A 21,485-nucleotide genomic window follows, 5' to 3' on the forward strand; every position below is an offset into this window, starting at 1 on the left:
CTATGTTAAACAATGAATCCTTTATGGCTGTGAAACTTCTAGCACTCAGCACAGTGCTTTAATAATCATAATCTACGCCCTCGACATGTCCCATATTAAGATGGAATAGAAATAGCTTAATTAACAAAGGTGCCAATCGTTAGGACACAAGATTCACATTCAGGAGGAGGTAGTCACCTGGGCATCCTGATCTGGGTTGCCCAAGTTTTCTTCAAAGTATTGTGAGGCAAATACCAGGATGGCTGCTTTAAAAAGACCATACCAGTTTCTTTCCCTGTTCAGTCTAATTTTCACTCACTTAAGGTTAATGACTTTTCTCCTACATTATGAATGCGGACAAAAACTGTTTAGCAGTAGAAAAGACGAACATTAGAACTGAGCATAACACATGCAATTAGAAGTGTCACTGAAATTAATACCAGAATTTAATCCAACAAAAGAAGCAAAAAAGAACCCCCCCCCCCCACACACACACACACACACACACACACACACACACACACACACACACACACACACACACACACACACACACACACAAAACTGTTCTCAGCAACCTGTAACAGCAATAGGATTGATCTGCAGATGGTAGGAACAAAAACAATGTATTTTTAATGTAAATAATCACTTTACTTATCAAACTGTCCTAGTCACAGCTTAAATACCCACAAAAAACTTAATATTTAATTGCAGTCAGTTGCTGTAACAGCATTTTCAGTTCTTTCTACGAGCTTTCTGTTTTATCCTTTTACTTTTCCCAGGTCTTGACTGTTTTTTCATTTTGTTTTTCTTCGATTTTCGGAATTCTGACATGTCAGCAAAACTGTCTTTTGTATTCATCTTCGAGCCCCTTTTCTTCCCTCCAAATCCAAATTTCTTGTCCTTGTATTTCTTCTTAGCTTGTGCCCTGTTAAAATAAAATTTTACTGTAAAACAATGTCACATTTAACTGTTTAAAATAGCAGCTACTTCTAGTTTCTCAATTTTGCAGTATTTAGCTCAAAAGTTACAGGTCCGCAAACGAAAAAATTCACGTAACTTCTAATTTATTTGTTTCTCCTATATGTTTTTCCTTCCTCTCTCACATTTCATTATAATTACAGTCTTGAGATAACACAGTTGATTACTAATTTAAATCACTGTCTCTCTAGTGTAGTAAGAAAGTAAATTTTTAATGTTTTAACTGAAACTGTTCAAGTTTTGGAAAAATAAACACAATCTAGTTTGAACTGTAATGAAGTTAAAATGACTGTTGAAAAGTGTGAGAAAGACCTGCATTGCTCATTGCATACTCAATAAATTTTTTATTACACCATCCGCAGTGATAGAAATCAAGCCAACTATGTTGCAGAATCATGATTATGGAACTGTGTACAGTGCGTAAAGTCCATGAATAATAAATGCAATCATAGTGATATTAAACGGATTCAGAGTCAGTTTTATAAGGTCACTGCAGTAGCTATCAGTATTCTTACACAACATCAAAATGGTGGCTGCATATTTGACAAGGCACGCCTATGTTGTTCATCAAATATACTCATAAATAAATACTCTAGCAAAAACTAAAATCTGTAGTTAATGATCCAGATAAATAAGTCCTCCCACAAATGCAGGTTTAATGAAAACAACTGACAAAAACACAAGAACTGCATCATGCTTCAAACATTGCTGGTAAAACAATAAGCCTCAGGATAGTTAGATAAGATCAGATTAATACTTGTTCCCTAGATCAAGAATGTGAAATGTGTTGGTTTATCAAAAGGTTTCTTTATGTGCTGTAATTCAAGTTTTTATTTTATTTTTTACTTGTAACATTACTAATTTATATCTAAAAATTCATCTATTTAGGAGTAAGAGCTGTCATTCGGAAATTCTTTTAATTTGTTTTTAAATGTTGGTTGGCTATCAGTCCGACTTTTGATGCGTAACTGGTAAATGACGAAAGATTTCTGTGGCAGTATTATTCACCCATTTCTGTGCCAAAGTTAGATTCAACCCAATGTAGTGAAGATCAACCTTTGTTCTAATGTTGTAGGTATACACATTACTATTGCTTTTGAATTGGGATGGGTTATTAATACCGAATTTCATAAGAGACTATATATTGCTATCTGGGCTCCAGCTATTATTCTGGTTACGTGCTTTTATGCAATGAACACTTTTTCCCTTAATGATGAATTACCCCAAAATATGCCACCATACAAAAGCAGTCAATGAAAATAGGCATGGGTGTATTAGGAACAATAAGGGACCCAAGACTGAACCTTGTGTGGCCCCATTGTTGATACCTCTCCAGTTTGGGAAATCTGTTGATTTTTGCACATATGTAAACTGTTTATTTCAGCCTTCTGTACTCTTCCAGTTACATATGAATTAAACCATTTGTGTACTGTCCCACTCATACCATAATGCTTAAGTTTGTCTAGAAGAATTCCACGATTTACATGATCAAAAGTCTTTGAGAGATCACAGAAAATTCCAACTGGTGATGTTTGGTTATTCAGTGCATTTAATATTTGATCAACAAACGCATATGTAACATCTTCTGTTGACAAGCCTTTCTGAAAACCAAACTGGCATTTTGTTGGTAATTTATTTATACAAATATGTGAAGCTACTCTTCAATATTAATTATTACTTACTCTACTACATGAAAACAGAAAACAAATGTAAACTGTTACCAAATTAGAAGACTGTCATTAAAAATATATGAATTACATAGTTCTGGTCTGCATAGCTATGAGAGACTTGTGCATTCATCACGTATGAAACAGTGTGGCTGTATCAATAACCAGGCAGTAGGTTTTTCTGTATGAGCAACTAGGGAAGAGCAAACTGCTGTCCAGTTTTAACCTACTGAAAATAGATACAGCAGATAACCACAGGTACGAAGAGGAGTGCAATCACTTTCCTTTCGGCAAGCCGTTCAGACACAATGTATATTTCTCCCTAAGAATCTTTCGGTCCGTATGTAATATTAGTACACGTATCCAACATGATCACATAGTTCAAACAAGTACAAATTATTTGCAAAATCTGGAGCCTGTGAAATAGTATGTGGCCTAACACAGCATGAAATGAAGGTTCGAAAGTTGTATTCTCAAGCATTCAGCTGAGTTCAAGCATGTCAACATTAATACTGATACTGAGGCATAGATTTTAAAGTCAGCTTTGGATTTCACAGTGTGCATGTCTTTTTCAACTTTTGACTTGCAGTAAAACCCAGTAACAACAAATCTGTTTTTAATAAATTCCTGCATTTAATAAATATTTCCAATGGCTGGGGTGAAATTTCTGTTGTTGTTGACCTCAGTCTGAAGACTGGTTTGATGCAGCTCTCCACAATATTTCAAAAAACTTTTATTCTCTTATTGTCTTAACAGACTATTGTCATGTTGTCTTCTGTAAAAGACTGCATTTAGGACAAATACTTTGAGGAAGAGACTTCTTATTACATGTTGAAATATTATTCTTTTTCAGAGGCACAATGAAACCCCATTTGGGGGTATTCTGAGCAGAAAGTGCACGCACGACCAGGGGAATTCCTGTGAAGTAATTATTAGTTAGGAACAGAGCCAGGAGTAAACAATTAAGTGCAAGTATGAAAGTTAATTAACACCAATGATTACTTTCAACAGGATTAAGTACCAAATAGTTGTGACATAATGAATCAACACCATAATGGATGATAGCATACTGTTCGGAAGATGCATGGAACAGCAGCTGCAGTACTTAATACACATCATGCGAAACATAGCACTTATCTGCATTGATGTGTGGATGAATTGCATTCAAATTCAAGATCAAACAAAAGATCCACTACATATCTAACATAATGCAACTCTCTCTTCTCTTTACAACATTTTATTGTTTAAAATATTATAACTACTTTAATAACAAAAAACCTTACCATTTATTTTTGCCATCGAACTTAGACCCTTGAGCATTCAACTTTCTCTGTTGTGGCTTTTTGTCATCCAAAAAGTCAAGATCCTGCCGCACCTTCTTGCGAAATTTCTTTACTTCCTCCAACATTTCTTTCTTTTCACTGGCTCTCTTTAGTTTACTCTGCACTTGAATTTGTTTCTGCATTTTACGCATTTGTCGTATTTGGCGAACTTTCTCACTGCGTTCAGCAGCATGTTGTTTTTTCTGAAGATGTTCCCGAACCTGTAACAGGAAGGCAGGACTGAGATATCATTCTTTATTCCTATTAAATTTTCAAGCTGTGTGAAACAAGTAACAAGAAAACTTAAACATTTCCATCAGTAGGCAGTCATAGTGAAAAACCATAAAATAATGTAGTAGAAAAAACTGGAAGTTATTTACAGGCTTGCTAAGATGCCATGCTACAATTTAAATAATAAAATGGACTATTAATGATGATGAGTTACATCTCAACTAAGTATGAATGTCTTTTGTGGAGAGACATAAACAAGAAGCCAACCTTTACAAGGGCTGATGTAAGAAGCTATCAAACTGTCAGTTTCATGACAATATTCATGAATACATAGCTTATATGGACTTTAAACAAGAGCCAGGAGAGCAGAATCATAATAATAATAATAATAATAATAATAATAATAATAATAATAAATTAGGAAAACCTCACTTTTAGTGACAAACAGTAAATGAGAATTTAATGATTAACCTAATAATAACTTGTCATTGGGTATGTGTATGAAGGAAACATAATTGTGAAAAGCATATGCACAGACAAGACTACTGTGGCAGTACATGGTACATAAGCATTTCTGTAGTGTCTGAGCAATCCTGTGGCCAGTTCTGCCAGCTGCCACTTAGCAACTGAGGGCCTGGAGACCTGAATACGCCCTTATAAAGATGCTACCCACATCAGCTGTCAGAGGTGTGGTGCTGCACATGCATGGTGGACTTTATGACAGCAGTCAGGGACCTGGCTGCCACTGGCGGACATCACAAGTAGTTGCGGGCATGTCGTTTGAATGTCAATACACACTATGCTTCCCATAGTGGTCCAACTTCGTCCACTGTGATCAGTAAGTATAGTAACTGCCAGGTTACTATACTCCTACTTCTTTGTGGAGAGAAAGACCAAGTGGTGCCATCCATGATGCTGTGACTGAAGAGACATCCATGGCGTTCACAGCTGTGCCTGGTGTGGCAGCCAAAAAGTGCAAGAAGTTACCAATCCACTCAGACCAGCACACACAGATGAAACTATTACGAACACAACCCTGCTGCCCGCAAACCCTGGGGCAACCAGTGAACAGGACCAGCGATGGGGATGGGAGCCATCTCGATGTAAGGGTCTATGATGAGTGATGCTGGTACAAGCAGTGAAGATGACGGAACAGAGAGGAGAGGCTCTGGCAATGGAGACCCGGTTTCCATCCTCACTGAGGGTCGTATCTGTTCAGTTCAGTGGCTGCAGGAAGCCATCGGTGCTGACAAAACCCTTGGCGGGTGGGTACGACCACACCTGCTTGACACCAGGAGTGGACGGGGCAGACAAAGAATTAGGCAACAGGCCTACGGCCCGAGGAGAGGGCCTTGCGCCCATTCTGGGGCGCAACTGGTTCCGTTGGTGTGCCAAGAGTCAATCTACGGCTGTAGATAATGGCTGGAATCCAGTGACGGTGCCATCCATACACCCTGGCCCATACTGGTGCGCCACACGCAAAAGTTGACAAAACCAGGGCTGTTTGGGAACGTCTGCCCAGCAGCGAGACGTTGCACAGTGTCCACTGCTGAAGGCCATGCAGAAACTCACTGGGACTCTTGGCTCCAATTGGCTTTCATTCTGTAAGAACTTCCTACCTGGGAAATTTTCTACATATTTGCACATCTGTTTCTTGAACATTCAGAAAGGCATTCGGCCTAGTCTTTCGAATCTACTGTCTGAAATCTGGGTGCAAGGCAAGCGTTATGTGGAGACTTTCCTCAACAGGGACATGACAGTCATGTCTGCTGCCACAGACGAACAATGAATGAAATAAGGAAAATGAAAAAAAGCAACATCTGCTTACAACCAGGAAGTGTCTACAGAGGACCACCAAAATCAACGTTGACTCGCGAGCTATGGCAAAAAAGCTGTGCATGGTAGCGTCTTCTGACATGAACACTTGCAGTTGGCTGCGACAAGGTGTTCCACCTCCTAACTAATGCCCAGCCAAAACGCTTGTCGGTGTGCCAATGTTTTGTGCAAGAGGCCCCCAGCGACCCTGATTTAATAAGCAGATGATCTCCTGCCACCATAGTCACTAGAAGTACAACACAAAAAATAAACCCTTCTGTTGACAGGAGAATAATACCATCCAACAGGGAGTGCAATGGTGCAATTCATAAAAATTCCGTAGGTGGTTCAATGCCCGACTTGACTGTCTGCCGTGTACCTCATCTCCATATCTAGTGGAAAACAAAGCAGATACTACTGGTCAAACAAGGGGTCAGGGCCTGTGAGAAGCCAGGACAAAGCATCCGCATTCACATGTTGCAATATGGGATGAAAATTGATTCCATAATTGTAAGGGGGCAAGAACAGAGACCAACACTGAAGACTATGTATGGCTTTGTCCAGTATGGATGCAGCCAGGCTAAAAAGGGAAACCAAGGGCTTATGGGCAATAATTAAATTAATTTTTTAAGGCACAGACAATAGCAGCAGCTTCTTTTTCCACCTGAGAATAATGTTGCTGAGCTGAGGTGAGTGTTTCTGACACAAAGGCAACAGGCTGTTCAGACCATCCGAACAGTGATGGGCCAGGACTGCCCCAGCCCATACTGGGATGCGTCCGTGGCAACTACCAGACATTTGCCAGGTTGAAATGTTGCACTGAGCGAAGACGATCCTTCATCTGCACAAAAGCATCCTCATAGAGTGCAGACCAAACAAAAGGAGCATTTTTCTGAAATAGCAGATGCAAGTGGTGAGACATAGAAACCACTCTTGTAATAAACTTGCTATAGTATGCCACTTGTTAAGTAATGCCCGAAGTTCATGTACATTAGATGGACAAAGCAAAGCCATAATGGAGTGAAATAATGTTCCACTGGGCGCATGCCTTGCCAGAACATTTCATGATCCATATATACAATGGAAGGCTGGACAAGTAAAGACTTTGTGAGATTACATTTGAGGCCCACAGCCTGTACACCCGTAAATAACGAATGTAGGTTAAACAGGAGATTCTCCATGATAGTACATGTCGTGCCGATATCAAGATAGTTAATGCAATGAGGAACACTTCTCTCTAACCTGGTCTAAGAAACACTGGCACACTAGCTACCCAAAACATCAGCTGTTGATACTAACAGAGGCTGAAAGGCATATTAACCACAACTAACTGTTTTGATGCATCATCCAACGGAATTTAAAGGTAGGCTTAGGCCAAGTTTATTTTCGAAAAGAAGTGACTCCTACCAACTTTGTGAGCAAGTTCTCTGGCAAAGCATGGGATAAGTTTCTATGACTGCAACTGCATTAATAGTGACCTTGAAATTGCCACAGACCTGAATCTGACCGGACAGCTGCTTTACAATCACTAAAGGTGTGCACATCGTATTAATTACTTGCTATGACATTAAGCAATCCATTGGGTGATTGGTTGGTTGGGACAATGGGGGAAGAGGGGTGCAAATAGCACGGTCATTGGCCACACTATTCGAAGTAGCAAAAACATCGCAAACAGCACAGCTCACTCAATGGGAATGGAAAATGGGCAAAGAGGCAAAAGGAGTCAAGGCAGCAGGAGGTATAAAGAAAAGGAGACTGGGGGGAGGGGGGCAGTGCTGGGGGCACCGGCACTACTGCTGACCCATCCATATCCCCCCATCATATCACAAGCACGACACAACAGGGACGACACCATGGGAAGAAGATACAAGAAAAAGGAGAAAAAACAGCACAAAAGACCACACAAAACATTCAAAAAAGGGGATGAGGGTCGTCAGTGCGAAGGTAAGGAAAAAGGCCTCCCAAACCAACACCAATGCTAACTGTGGGGCTCCAATTCTGGAAGGACATTCAGGTACTTAAATCTGGGAGGACAAACCACTTTCATGGAGAAAACTGTAAGACTGACATAACCTTGCTAGGGTTGTCTGCTAACACCTGTGACAAAGAGAGTGGGAGGATGTATTTAGTGCGAAGGGCCAAAAGGCAGGGACAGTCCAGCAAAATATAGATCACCATCAGGGGAGGGTGGGGGCACAGCAACAGAGGGAGGCAGGGAGGGGCGGCTCACAGCTGACTACGGAGTAAAAAACCATGGATCAACTTGGTTGGTTGGTTGGTTGTTTGAGGTTAAAGGGACCAAACAGCAAGGTCATCAGTCCCTTGTTTCAAATAGACTCCATTCTGCTAACGGGACATCTCAGTATAGTCAGAAAAATAAAACGGATAAAGGGGAAACATAAAAGGTCAGTCACGATGTCATTAGTAAAAACAAATGAGGGAAGTTGGCAAGAGAACGAACCCAACACTATGCTGAAACAGCATAGGCAAGACCACCTGTGACTTAAAAGGTACAACTGCTATAATGCAGAAAGTACGTATGGGAATAGAAAAACTAACCAAGCCTTAAAAAGAAGGGGTAAAAACAGAGTAAAAGGGAAAGAAAAGAGGATTCCGGTCAGGGAGGTGAATCGGGAATCTCTGAACACTGCCTACAGTGGGAGACACCCAAACACTCACCGCCCTGCCCCAACACCAGAGGGAGATTAAAAACTTTAAAACTGAGAATAAAAACCACTCTCCCGGAGGAAACCTAGAACCAGAGAGACCATCCGGGAATCGTCAGCCAACATCAAAGGTAAAGTGTGGGGGAGTCTGTACTTAGCACGCAGAGCCAAAAGAAGGGGGCATTCAACCAAAATGTGGGCCACTGACTGGAAGGCTCCACAACCACATAGCGGGGGTGGCTCATCACGCAAAAGGAAACCATGGGTCAGCCTGGTATGGCCAATGCGGAGACGACACAGTGTGGTCGAGTCCTTGCGGGAGAGGCTAAAGGAAGAACGCCGTGGGCCTGTATTCACCTTAATGGCACGAAGTTTATTAGACAGTGGAGTAGCCTCCCAAGAATTGGCCCATGACTGTGCAAAGTGGGATTTGATGTGAAGCCGTAAATCCGCTGCAGGAGGGGTTACGGAAAACGGGGGGTAAGTAACTGCTCCCCCAGCCAAACGATCAGCGAGCTCATTACCCGGGATACCCACATGGCCCGGGACCCATAAGAAGTCAATGGAACAAGCAGCACGGTGAAGATCAGCGAGATGGTCATGGATGGCAGAGACCAAGGGATGGCGCGAAAAACACCGGTCAATAGCAAGAAGGCCACTCATCGAGTCCGTACATAACAAAACGCGGTTGTGTTGGGATTGTTTAATAAAGGTAAGGGCCCGGGAAATTGCCATCAATTCCGCAGTAAACACCCCACATGTGGGTGGCAGCAGATGATTTTCCGTTCCAACAGAGGACGTGAAGGCATACCCAACATGATCAGCAGATTTAGAGCCATCAGTGTAAAAAATAACAGCATCCCGAAACTCCCATAAAATTTGGCGGAAAAAGGTACGGAACACCACCGGGGGGATGGAATCTTTCGGTCCGCGGCGGAGATCCATCCGAAGTCGAGGCCGAGGAACTAACCAAGGAGGGGTGGAGGGGAGGGAGCGAGGAAGACAGGACAAAGAAGGAAGCCGAAAATCACGGGTAAGAGACGCAAGGCGCAGCCCAACCAGTAAACCCGCCCGAGGGCGGGAGTCAGGCGGGCGACGTCCATGGTCTGGGAATAGGATAGAATAGGAAGGATGAGCGGGAGAAGAACGGATAGTAAGGGCATAAGACACCAGAAGCTGGGACCGCCGAACAGAAAGGGGGGGGATCCCAGCTTCAACCAGGAGACTATCAACAGGGCTAGTAGGGAAGGCACCGGTGGCCAAACGGATACCACGATGGTGGACTGGATCCAGCACGTGCAGCGTGGAAGGAGCAGCTGAACCATAAACTTGACAACCATAGTCCAAACGTGACAGAACTAGAGCACGATAAAGACGGAGGAGGAGGGAACGGTCCGCACCCCAGGAGGAGTGGGCAAGGAAGCGAAGGACATTGAGTTTACGGAAACATCCTACCTTCAGGAGTCTGATATGGGGCAGCCAAGTGAGCTTGTTGTCGAAAAGAAGACCTAGGAAACGAAACTGTGGAACCACAGGCAATCTTTGTGCAGCGAGATAGAGCTCTGGATCAGGGTGGACCGTAGTACGGCGACAGAAGTGGACCACCCGCGATTTTAAAGGAGAGAATTGAAACCCGTGGGAGAGGGTCCATGCAGAGGCACGCCGTATAGCCACCTGGAGCTGCCGTTCTGCAGATGGCATCGAGGAGGAACTAACCCAAATGCAGAAATCATCCACATACAGGGCAGGGGCGACCAAGGGACCGACAGAGGCCACAAGTCCATCGATAGCAATGAGGAAAAGAAGGACACTCAAGACAGAACCCTGTGGGATGCCCGTCTCCTGGGTCCGTGGAGAACTAAAAGCAGTACCAACTCGAACTCTGAATGACCGATGGATCAGGAACTGGCGGATAAAAATCGGGAGTGGGCCCCGAAGACCCCACTGATGAAGGGTAAGTAAGATGTGACGGCGCCAGGCCGTGTCATAGGCCTTGCGAAGGTCAAAAAACACTGCAACCAAATGGCGGCGCTGGGAAAAAGCCTGCCGAACTGCGGATTCCAAGCGAAGTAAATGATCGATTGGAGATCGTCCCTCTCGAAAGCCACACTGGTAAGGGGACAATAGATCCCGAGATTCGAGGACCCAAGTGAGCCGACGGGCTACCAGCCGTTCAAGTAACTTACAACCAACATTGGTCAAACTAATTGGCCGATAGCTGTCAACAGATAGGGGGTTCTGACCAGGCTTAAGGACAGGAACCACAATGCTATCCTTCCACTGAGAAGGGAAGTCACCCTGGAGCCAGATACGGTTAAACACCCGAAGAAGATGGTGCCGTTGTGGAGCACTGAGATGTTGAAGCAGCTGGTTATGAATGGAATCTGGGCCAGGAGCCGTATCATGAGAAGCAGATAGAGCAGAAAGAAATTCCCATTCAGTGAAAGGTTCGTTGTAAGATTCTGACTCACAAGTGGTGAAACATAAGGTGACAGCTTCAGCCTGCTGTTTTTGATGAAGGAAAGCAGCTGGATAGGAGGCCGACGCTGATGCCACTGCAAAATGGGTCGCAAGATGTTCTGCAAGAACTAATGGGTCCGTACAAATGCCATCTGGGAGGTGAAGGCCTGGGAGGGTGGACTGCCGATGGCAACCTTGGAGAGAGCGAAGTGTAGCCCATACCCGTGACAGAGGGACAGTGGAACCAAGGGAAGAAACGAATCATTCCCAACATATCCGCTTGCTCTGTTTGATTAAATAACGGGCTTTAGCGCGAAGGCGCTTAAAGGTAGAAAGGCTGGCTACAGATGGGTGCCTCTTAAAGTGTTGCAAAGCTCGACGGCGATCACGGATGGCAATGGCAATGGCCGTACTCCACCACGGGACTTGCCGACGACGAAATTGTCCAGATGAGCGCGGGACAGCAAGGTTAGCAGCGCGAACAATCGCGTCAGACACGTCACGTAGGACGTCATCAATACAACCCGACAAAGAGGGAGAAAACTCGACCTGTGCAGTATATAGAGGCCAATCGGCGCGGTGGAAAGACCAACGAGGTAACCTCTCCATCGGGGAGCGGGAAGGGAGCGTGATAATCAACGGGAAATGGTCACTATCACAAAGGTCGTCGTGTGGCGACCAGTGTAATGAAGGGAGGAGAGAGGGAGAAGAAAGAGAAAGATCAATGGCAGAAAAGGTACCATGACCAGCACTGAAATGAGTAGGGGAGCCATCATTAAGAAGGCACAGGTCGTGGTCTGCAATAAATTGGTCGATAAGAAGACCTCGTCTAGATGGAAAGGCACTGCCCCACAAAGGATGATGAGCATTAAAATCCCCAAGGAGGAGGAAGGGAGGAGGAAGTTGCTGAAGAAGGGTGGTTAAGGCAGCAGGTGTAAGAGTCCTGTCAGGAGGGAGATAAAGATTGCATACTGTGACTGCAGAGTCTAAGTGGACCCTAACAGCAACTGCTTCCAATGTAGTTTGGAGAGGAATCCACGTGCTAGCAATGTCTGTACGGACCAACGTACAAACGCCACCAGAAGCCCGCAAGGGTCCGACCCGATTTCGACAGAAAACACGGAACCCACGGAGGGTCGGTGAGTGAGCATCAGTAAAATGAGATTCCTGGAGAACCACACAAGCTGCTGAGTAGGACGAAAGAAGGGATTTCAATTCCGGAAGGTGACGATAGTAGCCATTACAATTCCATTGGAGAACCACAGAACGATGGTTTAAATGAGGGCTGAACACGCTAAATCCAGTCATACCGCCGGGTCCCCACCCGTCACCGACAAGGAGGGGGCGACATCCATAAACGACAGGTCAGAATCCGGTTGTGAAGCCGGGGAAGGGACCTCCGGTGACACCAGAGGCTCTTTGTCCCGGGACTTATGTTTCTTCTTCTTTTCAGGCTGAGTTCGAGGAGGGCTGTGTGGCATAATGGAGCCAGCTGCAGCAAGATCAGGAACAGAAAGTGACCGGGCGACCTGGGGGCCGATAGACCGCGGCTCTCGCGGTCGCCGCACTGCAGCAGACCTTTGACCTGGAAGGTGCCGGGAAGGGGCATCCCGGGAGAGGCGCCCTTGACCAGCAGACGCCGAAGGAGTGGGACACTTCTCCGGCTGGGGAGGGGGAGCAGCGCCCAGGGGAGAAGGTGTGGGAGCCGCAGGGGAGGGGGGAAGGAGAGGGGTCCGGGATGGGGGTAAGGAAGGGGGAGGAAGGGATGAAGATGTAACCAAGGCGTAACTAGATGTCATGGACACAGGGTGCAATCGTGCATATTTCTTACGGGCCTCTGTGTAGCTTAAACGATCAAGAGACTTATACTCCTGTATCTTTTTTTCTTTCTTATAGACTGGGCAATCTGCTGAACGTGGAGAATGACTACCATGACAATTTACACATACAGGAGGGGGAACACAGGGACTCCCCTCATGGAGTGGACGTCCACAGTCACCACAGAGAGGGTCCTGGGTACAGCGAGAAGACATGTGGCCAAAACGCAAGCACTTAAAACACCGCATAGGAGGTGGGATGTACGGCTTCACATCACAGCGATAGACCATAATCTTAACTTTCTCAGGAAGGGTATCCCCTTCAAAGGCCAGGATAAAGGCACCAGTATCAATACGATTATCTTTAGGACCCTTCTGAACACGCCGAACAAAGTGAACACCCCGCCGTCCGAGATTGTCCCGAAGTTCCTCATCAGTTTGAAGGATGAGGTCTCTGTGAAAAATCACACCTTGTACCATATTTAGAGACTGGTGAGGGGTAATGGACACGGGAATTGTGCCAAGATGGGTACAGGCACGAAGGGCCGCAGATTGGGCAGCCGAAGCAGTTTTTATCAGTAACGAACCCGACCGCATCTTGCTCAGGGAGTCCACTTCGCCGAACTTGTCTTCAATGTGTTCCACAAAGAATAAAGGTTTGACACTGGTGAAAGTATCTCCATCAGTCCTGGTGCAAACTAGATAACGGGGGAAAGGTTTTGCCCCTAGACGACGGGCCTGACCCTCCTCCCAGGGGGTAGCCACGGAAGGGAAGGCCGAAGGGGCAAGAGAAGCAGCACTTGAGGAATCAGTACCACGCAGAGAGACGGCCGCAGAAGAGCGGCCAGAGGTTTGGACCCTTATGCGTTTCATCTGCATAGCGTCCGCCCTGATACCACCCACTCCGATCAGGGGCTCTCCTCACGGGCGCCACCCAGCCACAGCAAGGGCCGTCTGGCACGGCGGCCATTGCCGGGAGTTCCGATGCTCCAGGATGACGAGCAACCACTCCAAGGCATGCATGAGGAGGTCACAGCTCAGGTATCAGAAGTGTGATCCCTGTGTGTTCAGGGGGCTCAACCAAAAGGGTACATAGCGACCCCACCACACGGGCTGGCTACCGTGCTGGCTATGCACCCTAGCATCAGACAACGACGTAGAAGAAAGGTGGAATATACTAGGAGGGCACACGTCGGAGACACTAGGTAAGGTGCTCTTCCCCAAATGGCTCACACTACGGAAGAGAAATTTTGGAATGGAGGTCAAACCCCAGAGGGGGACCAAGGAATGCCAAAAGGAGGAGATGATTACGCAACAAAGCCAGAGTGTAAAACCAACAGAACCAGGAGGATAGCGGGGGCCAACATAAGCAAGGACACCAATAGAGGGGGAGGAGAGGGCGAGGGGAAAGGGGTATGGAGGGGAAAGGAGGGGAAGGGAAAGGAAATGCAGCCCGGGAGAGAAAGAAGGCTGCAATGGCTCGGGGCCCCGTGCTCGCCACGCACGTATCCACGAAAGAGTTGTGGACCCCCTGGGGGGATGGATCAACTTGGTATGGCCAATACAAAGACTGCAGAGGATGGTAGATTCCTGCAAAGAAAGGAAGGGGAAGAATGCCACATGGTGGGAGTCTCCTTAACTGTACCAATTTTACTGAACGGGGTTTACTACACCCCCCCCCCCCCCCCCACAAACAGGTTGCCCATGACTGACCAAAATCGAATCTGATGTGATGCTGAAAATCTAGCCCCAGAGGGGGCAAGGAGAGTTACGGGGGAGGGGGGGGGGGGGCTGTGTGCGTTCACCGTATGCTGTGTGTAAGGCGGGTGACCTTGAACGGGACTTGGCCGCTGAGCGAGGCTGTGGCGCGCGATTCAAATGGCCTGGGCAACACGGTCCCTAGTTTTACTAGGACCGTGTTCCAGAAAAACTCAGCTGTTGTTGCGCAACGGCGCTGATAACTGCCGCGTGACGTCTTATCAGTGGCATCATCTGGTCCTGAGGCAGCTGCAGGCTCATTCGACTCGAGGCAGCCGCACGCTACACATCGCCATGCCGTACCAACGCAGAAGATACATGAGGAGGAGCAGTTTGCCAGTGTACAAGACAGTGGATACATTTTCAATTACACCTAATGAAACTGGACAACAGGAGCTATTGCAAGGACCTATTACTTTTGTTGGTTGCAAGATTCAGTTTTCTTGTACTACAACAGAAGTAGTTAGTGGCAATTCATGGTTAACAATTGCTATTTTGAGAGGTACTGATAAACCCTTACAAGGATTGGAGGCCTACAATGAGAGAGACATTATTTCTTATCGCACTTTTGCAGTTGGAGTTGTACCCAGCAGGGATTATGGAACATGTGTTGTTACAACAGACAAACCATTTTCACTCTACACAAGGAATCGCAGGAGGATTAATGCAGATGATAAGTTAAATGTTTGGTGCAAAATGTCTGGTGTGTTAACTAAATATATTGTTGTACAAGGAGATATTACTTTGTATTACCATTCCTAATAAAGAGAACCATCCTTATCTATCCCGTGAGATTTTTTTTTTAAACGCTGTGTGCGTTCACCATATGCTGTGTGTAAGGCGGGTGACCTTGAACGGGACTTAGCCGCTGAGCGAGGCTGTGGCGTGCGATTCAAATGGCCTGGGCAACACGGTCCCTAGTTTTACTAGGACCGTGCTGCAGAAAAACTCAGCTGTTGTTGCGCAACGGGGGTGGGGGCTCATTACCCAGGATATCCACATGACTGGAAACCCAAAGGAAATCAACCAAAAAAGCAGTATAGTCAAGACTGGCAAGATGGTTGTGGTTGGTAGAGACCAAGGGATGGCAAGGAAAACACAGGGCAATAGCCTGAAGGCTACTCACCGAACCATACATAACAAAACTTGGGTGAGGGAGGACCAATTAATAAAGCAGAGGGTATGGCAAATGTACATCAGTTCCACAGTAAATATCCCACAAGCGGCAGGAAAGAGATGGTGTCCATGCCAACAGAAGATGTGAAGGGATACCCCCATGTGATCAACAGACTTGGAGATCTGTAAAAAACAATAGCATCCTGAATCTTCCATAAGAGTGTTGGAACAAACAACAGAACAGCATCAGAGTTTGTTTTGTTTTGTTTCATTTTAGGGCGCAAAAAACAATTGAGGTCATAAGTGCCCAAGTCAAAACTATAGAATGCAAACACAGAGACAAGGGAAACGACTATATGTCAGTCCCAATGGACATAATAGGAGACATCTAAACAAGGCACATGGAAAAAGGGCTAAAAAAAAACACCATACAAAAATGGAGATCCAAAACTAATTTTCCTGAATAAAGGTGTCCAACAAGGCTGAACCCACACGCACCTTGAAAACTATCTTGTAAGGGCAAGTGCCCACGGAAGCACCAAGTGTATTGAGTACGGAGGATACCAGTTCTCCAGCAGGTGTCGTAGGCCTTCTCCAAATCGAAAAACACGGCCACAGTCTGGGATTTCCACAGAAAACCGTTCATGACATGGGTAGGCAAAGTAACAAGATGGTCAACAGCAGAATGCTGCACTCAAAATCCACACTGTGCATTCGTGAGTAAATGGCGAGACTCGAGCCACCACACCAGCCGGGCATGAATCATATGTTCCATCACCTTGCAAATGCAGCTGGTAAGAGAGATGGGGTGGTTGCTAGAAGGAAGGTTTTTGTCCTTACAGGGCTTAGGGATGGGTACGACAGTGGCTTCACGCGAACATCCAGGAAATGTGCCCTCAGCCCAGTTGCGGTTGTATGTGTTAAGCAGAAAGTGCTTGCCTGCAAGAGAGAGGTGCTGCAACATTTGAATATGGATAGCATCTGGCCCTAGGGCAGAGGACTGGGATAAACTGGTAGCATGATCTAGCTCCCTCATAGTGAAGGCGGCATTGTAGCACTCACAATTCAGAGAAGAGAAGGGTACCACCCAAGCCTCCTCTACTCTTTTCCGATGGACAAAGGCAAAATGGTAGCCCAACGTGTTGGAGATAGCAACAGGAACCACGATGACATCGGCATGCACTGTCAGGTCAGAAATGGGGAACTGGATCTTGGTTCCATAGAGCCGTCTTAGGTTGGCCCACATGACAGAGGCGGTTTTGGAACTGTTAAAAGAACTAATGAATGAAATCCAACTAGCTCTTTTGCTATCCCGAAGAACTCTATGACACTTTGCACACATCTGTTTACAATGAATGCAGTTCTCCAGCGTTGGGGGGCAGTTAAAAACTGTGGAAAGCACGTCTCTATGCGCGAATTGCTTCATGGCATGCTTCAGCCCACCAAGGGACTGGGACAAGACATGGTAAAGAGGAAGTGTGAGGAATGGAACGTTCTGCAGCAGTAAGGATAACGGTTGTGAGATAGTCCACCTGGTCATCACAACTGAGGAAATCTTGTTCTGCGAAGGTCACCAGAGAGGCATAATGCTGCCAGTCACAGCCTTAGTAAGCTGCCATTTGGGAACGCATGTGGATGGTGCAGGATTCAGCAAATGCAGAGCACAAGGGGCAAGGTCGCTCGAGTAGGTGTCAGAAAGAACATACCACTCAAGACGATGGGCAAGCTGGGCAGTGCAAAAGGAGAGGTCCAAATGGGACTAGGTGTGCAAGGAGTCAGAAAGGAAAGTGGGAGCACCAGTGTTAAGGCAGAAGAGGTTAAGTTGGCTAAGAATCTCAGCCAAGAGGGCACCTCTCTGGCAGGTCCTGAAAGAACTCCAAAGGGGATGGTGTGCATTAAAGTCACCGAGTAGCAAAAATGGTGGATGTAGCTGCCCAATAAGCTGAAGGAAGTCTGCCCTGGTGACACTGAAGGACGGAGGTACATAAATGGTACAAAGGGAGAAAGTCAGGTGGGGAAGGAAGAGGCAAACAGCAACAACTTTAAGACGAGTAGTCAGGGAGATGTACTGCCTATGAAGGTCATCCCAGATAAGCAGCATGACGCCCCCATGAGATGGGCTGCCAACCTCAGGGGGAAGGTCAAAATGAATTGGTAAGTAATGTGGAAGCTCAAAGCGGTCTTGAGGGTGCAATTTCATTTCCTGAAGGCAGAGTACAAGGGGATGCTGCAATGCTAGAAGCAGCCGTAAATCCTCTATGTGGGACTGAAGGCCGCGAACATACCATTGGAGGGCAGTCATGAGGAGCAAGAAATGTAGGGGAATCAACTCAGTGTCTGCCGACAGACAGCTGGTGGAGAATTGCTACTACAGGGCACAGAAATAGGAGGATCCTGCTCCATGGGGTCCACAGAAGCATCGGCATGCTTGTGCGGTCGATCGGTGGAATCCAACGCTGAAAAACGGTTGGTGGTGCGCACCGGGTGAGACAGAGGCTGGCCGGGCTAAGTGACCACGTGGCAACACTGTCGAGCAGGATCTTCAAGTTGGGGACAGAGGAAGTCTTCTCTGGAGTACTCCTTCTGGCCTTTCCTGCCTGCCGATTGTGTAGTGGGTAGCTTCGCCGCTTTAGGTGAGAGTTTGACAGTTTGTTGCACAGCGGGACGGGGGGAGAGCAATGCTACCTTGACACTGGGAGACTTCACAACCTCAGAGCCAAATTTGAGATCACATGTCTGTGTAGCCACATCCCTCGTGGAGCGAGGGGTAACAAGAACTGAATTATAACTGCCACAAGGGAGAACACAGGGTTTGCGACTAGCCAGTAACTTGTGAGCTAGGGTAAGGCACTTTTTTCTTTACCCGAATCTCTTGAACATTTGCCCTCATGTGCATCCCTGCCACAGGTTACACATTTGGCCAAGTGTTGACAAGACATTCTAGTGTGATTGAACCGATGACACTGGTAACAGCGCATCGGAATCAGAATTTATGGCCGGACTGTAATGATTTTGTAGTCTGCTTTAATCTTGAATGGCAACACTACCCTACCAAAGGCGAGGGATAGATTGCGGGTGGGCACCAAGGAGGAATCGACCTTTTTCATTACACGATGTACGGCAATGACACCCTGATCAGAGAGGTAAGACTGTATTTCAGCCTCGGTTAGACCGTCAAGCAGCCGGGTGTAAATTACACCACAGGCAGAATTCAAAGTTGTACATGCCTCGAAACAAACAGGGTAGCAGTGGAGAAATGAGGCAGCAAGTAGTAGTTGTGCTTGAGCATCAGAAGCTGTCTCTTGCCAGGATTTCACAGGACCAGCAATGGCATCAACACCTTTCTGAACAATAAACGGATTGACCATGGCAAAGGACTGACCGTCCTCAGTACGTGATACCACAAGGAACAGTGGTGCAGTGGGAAGGGTCTTCGAATCAGTAGCCTCATTACGTTTACGTTTTGTCGACGTTGATGCAGAGGATGAGTGACTCATCGCGAGGAAATTGCCCACGATTGTCAGCGTCTCCATTGGCATGCTCCTTTCCCTTCACAAGGGGGCATACCTGCCTCAGGTGATTGTTCACACCTCAGGTCACATCTCCCGAAAACCTGATGGAGGGACCAATGGGCAACCTGGGAAGGTTACAGCTCAGGCAATCACCCCTTCCTGGGCCTGGCCTGTACCAGGGGGTACAGGCGAACCCTACCTGTCGACCCAGGGCTGGAAATTATGCGTTACCCAGTCACCTTTTAAGCATCAGACGCATGGGCCTGCCTTCAGGAACACACAAGGAGGAAGAAGAAAAAAAAAGAGGATCCTCAAATGCCAAAGCGGAGGAACGAGAGGAGAAGGGAAACAAAGAAATGAAAAATGAGCCAAAATGAAAGTTGAGACTGTTCACAAGTGAGCAACAGACTGCAGAACATTCCCAATAATACCCCAGACATGTTCCTGAAGGGAGGGGAAAAAGAACAGCAAGAGGATGGACATGCAGCACAGAAGGGAAAAAGGGCTGCAACGGCTGGGGCCCCGTGGTAGCCAAGCACGGACCCGTCAAAGAGTGGCTAGCCCGCTGAGGGAGGGGGGGATGGGGGGTTGGAACTCAATGGGGTTGGAACCACCAGAGTGGCATAGGCTTTTGGACCCCAGAAGAGATCCATCCGAATCTGGTGAGAGAGAAAGGGGGAACAGGATGAAGAGGGAAGATCAAAATCACGGCAGAGAGAAGCACGATGAAGCCCGACCAGTAAATCCACTGCAGGTCAGACAGTGGGTGGATAACATCCGGAAGCCTTGGAAGGGGGGGGGGGGGGGGAGAACAGAATAGGAGGGTAAGGAAAGAGCTTATAGCAATGGAAACGATAATGAGGAGGTGGGACCGCTGAACCAAAAGTGGCGGGATCCCAGCACCAACCAGAAGATTACTGACAGGGCTAACACAAAAGGTAATGGTGACCACATGGATATCACGATGCTGGAGCAGGCCCAAGAGAAACTGTGTGGAAGGAGCAACTGAGCCATAAACTTGACAGCCGTAGTTCAGACGGGACAGAACTAAGGCCCAATAAAGGCGACCAAGAGATGTGGGCAAGGAGGCAAAGGGTACTGAGTTTATGGAAACAAACGATCTTCAGAAGACAGACATGGGGCAACCAAGTAAGCTTGTTGTCAAAAAGAAGATCCAAGAAACGAAATTGGCAGACCATTGTCAGGTGTTGGGCATCAAGGTAGAGTTCGGGATCAAGATGGACCATAGTATGGAGATGGATACAACCAGCTGTGATTTAAGGAAAGAGAACTGAAAACCATGTGAGACAGTCCATGCAGAATAGTGATGGAAGGCATTGAGTGGGTACTAGCCTAGACACACAGAGAACAAGGGTGACCGCAAGTGCATTAATAGTGATGAAAAATGAAGGATACTTAATACAGAACCCTTTGTCATGCCATTCTCCTGGATCTACAGAGAGCTGAGAAAGGGGCTAACCTGAACTTGGAACGAGCGTTGGGCAGGAACTGGCAAATAAAAATAGGGAGGGGCACTGAAGACACCACTGATGGAGTGCAAGTGAAATGTGACTGCACCGAACTGTGCCTTAGGCCTTATGAAGATCAAAGAAAACTTCAAGAACATGGTGACACTAAGAAAATGCCAGCTGAATAGCAGTTTCCATCTCAAGCAGTAGATCAGTTTGGGACTGTTCCCCCAAAAGCTGCCCAGTTAGGGAGACAAAAGATCCCAAGATTCGAGAACCCAACAAAGCTGACAGGCCACCATCCGTTCAAATAACTTGCAGGGACTGATTGGCCAGTAACTATTAAGGGAGATGGATCCTTACTGGGCTTAAGGACAGACCCACAAAACTGTCCCTCCAGTGAGGATGGAAAACACATTGAAGCCAAATATAGTTAAGGTGAGGTTTACTATCTTTCGGTTCAAAAAAATCTATTTTTTTATTGCATTTTTGGATCCATAAAAGTGTTTAGAATCCACCCCTCAAACGGTTTTTCTGCATATGGAATGGAAATATGTGTTATTCGCGGTTGAACAAAAAAATGCACCTGCCTGAAATTGGCCTTTTTCACACACCAGTTTTTTTCTTTCGGAGGACGAGTTATTGTACCGGTGCTTGGGAGGAAACACACAACATTCAAATGAAAGATTGAG

General features: G+C 46.4%; 1 protein-coding gene across 1 annotated transcript in view; it reads right to left on the minus strand.

Moving 5' to 3' along the window:
- Positions 1-608: 608 nt before the first annotated feature.
- The window catches only part of LOC124776829 (probable rRNA-processing protein EBP2 homolog), a 39,687-nt gene continuing 18,810 nt past the window's right edge, over positions 609-21,485 (minus strand). The window contains exons 5-6 of the mRNA XM_047251988.1: positions 3,911-4,170; positions 609-907 (exon numbers count right to left, since the gene is read on the minus strand). Coding sequence (XP_047107944.1) covers positions 715-907; positions 3,911-4,170 — 453 coding nt within the window. The 3' untranslated portion in view covers positions 609-714. The remainder of the gene's footprint in view (positions 908-3,910; positions 4,171-21,485) is intronic.

Source organism: Schistocerca piceifrons, chromosome 2 (assembly GCF_021461385.2).
Source record: "Schistocerca piceifrons isolate TAMUIC-IGC-003096 chromosome 2, iqSchPice1.1, whole genome shotgun sequence".
In the NCBI taxonomy this organism is placed as follows: domain Eukaryota; kingdom Metazoa; phylum Arthropoda; class Insecta; order Orthoptera; family Acrididae; genus Schistocerca; species Schistocerca piceifrons.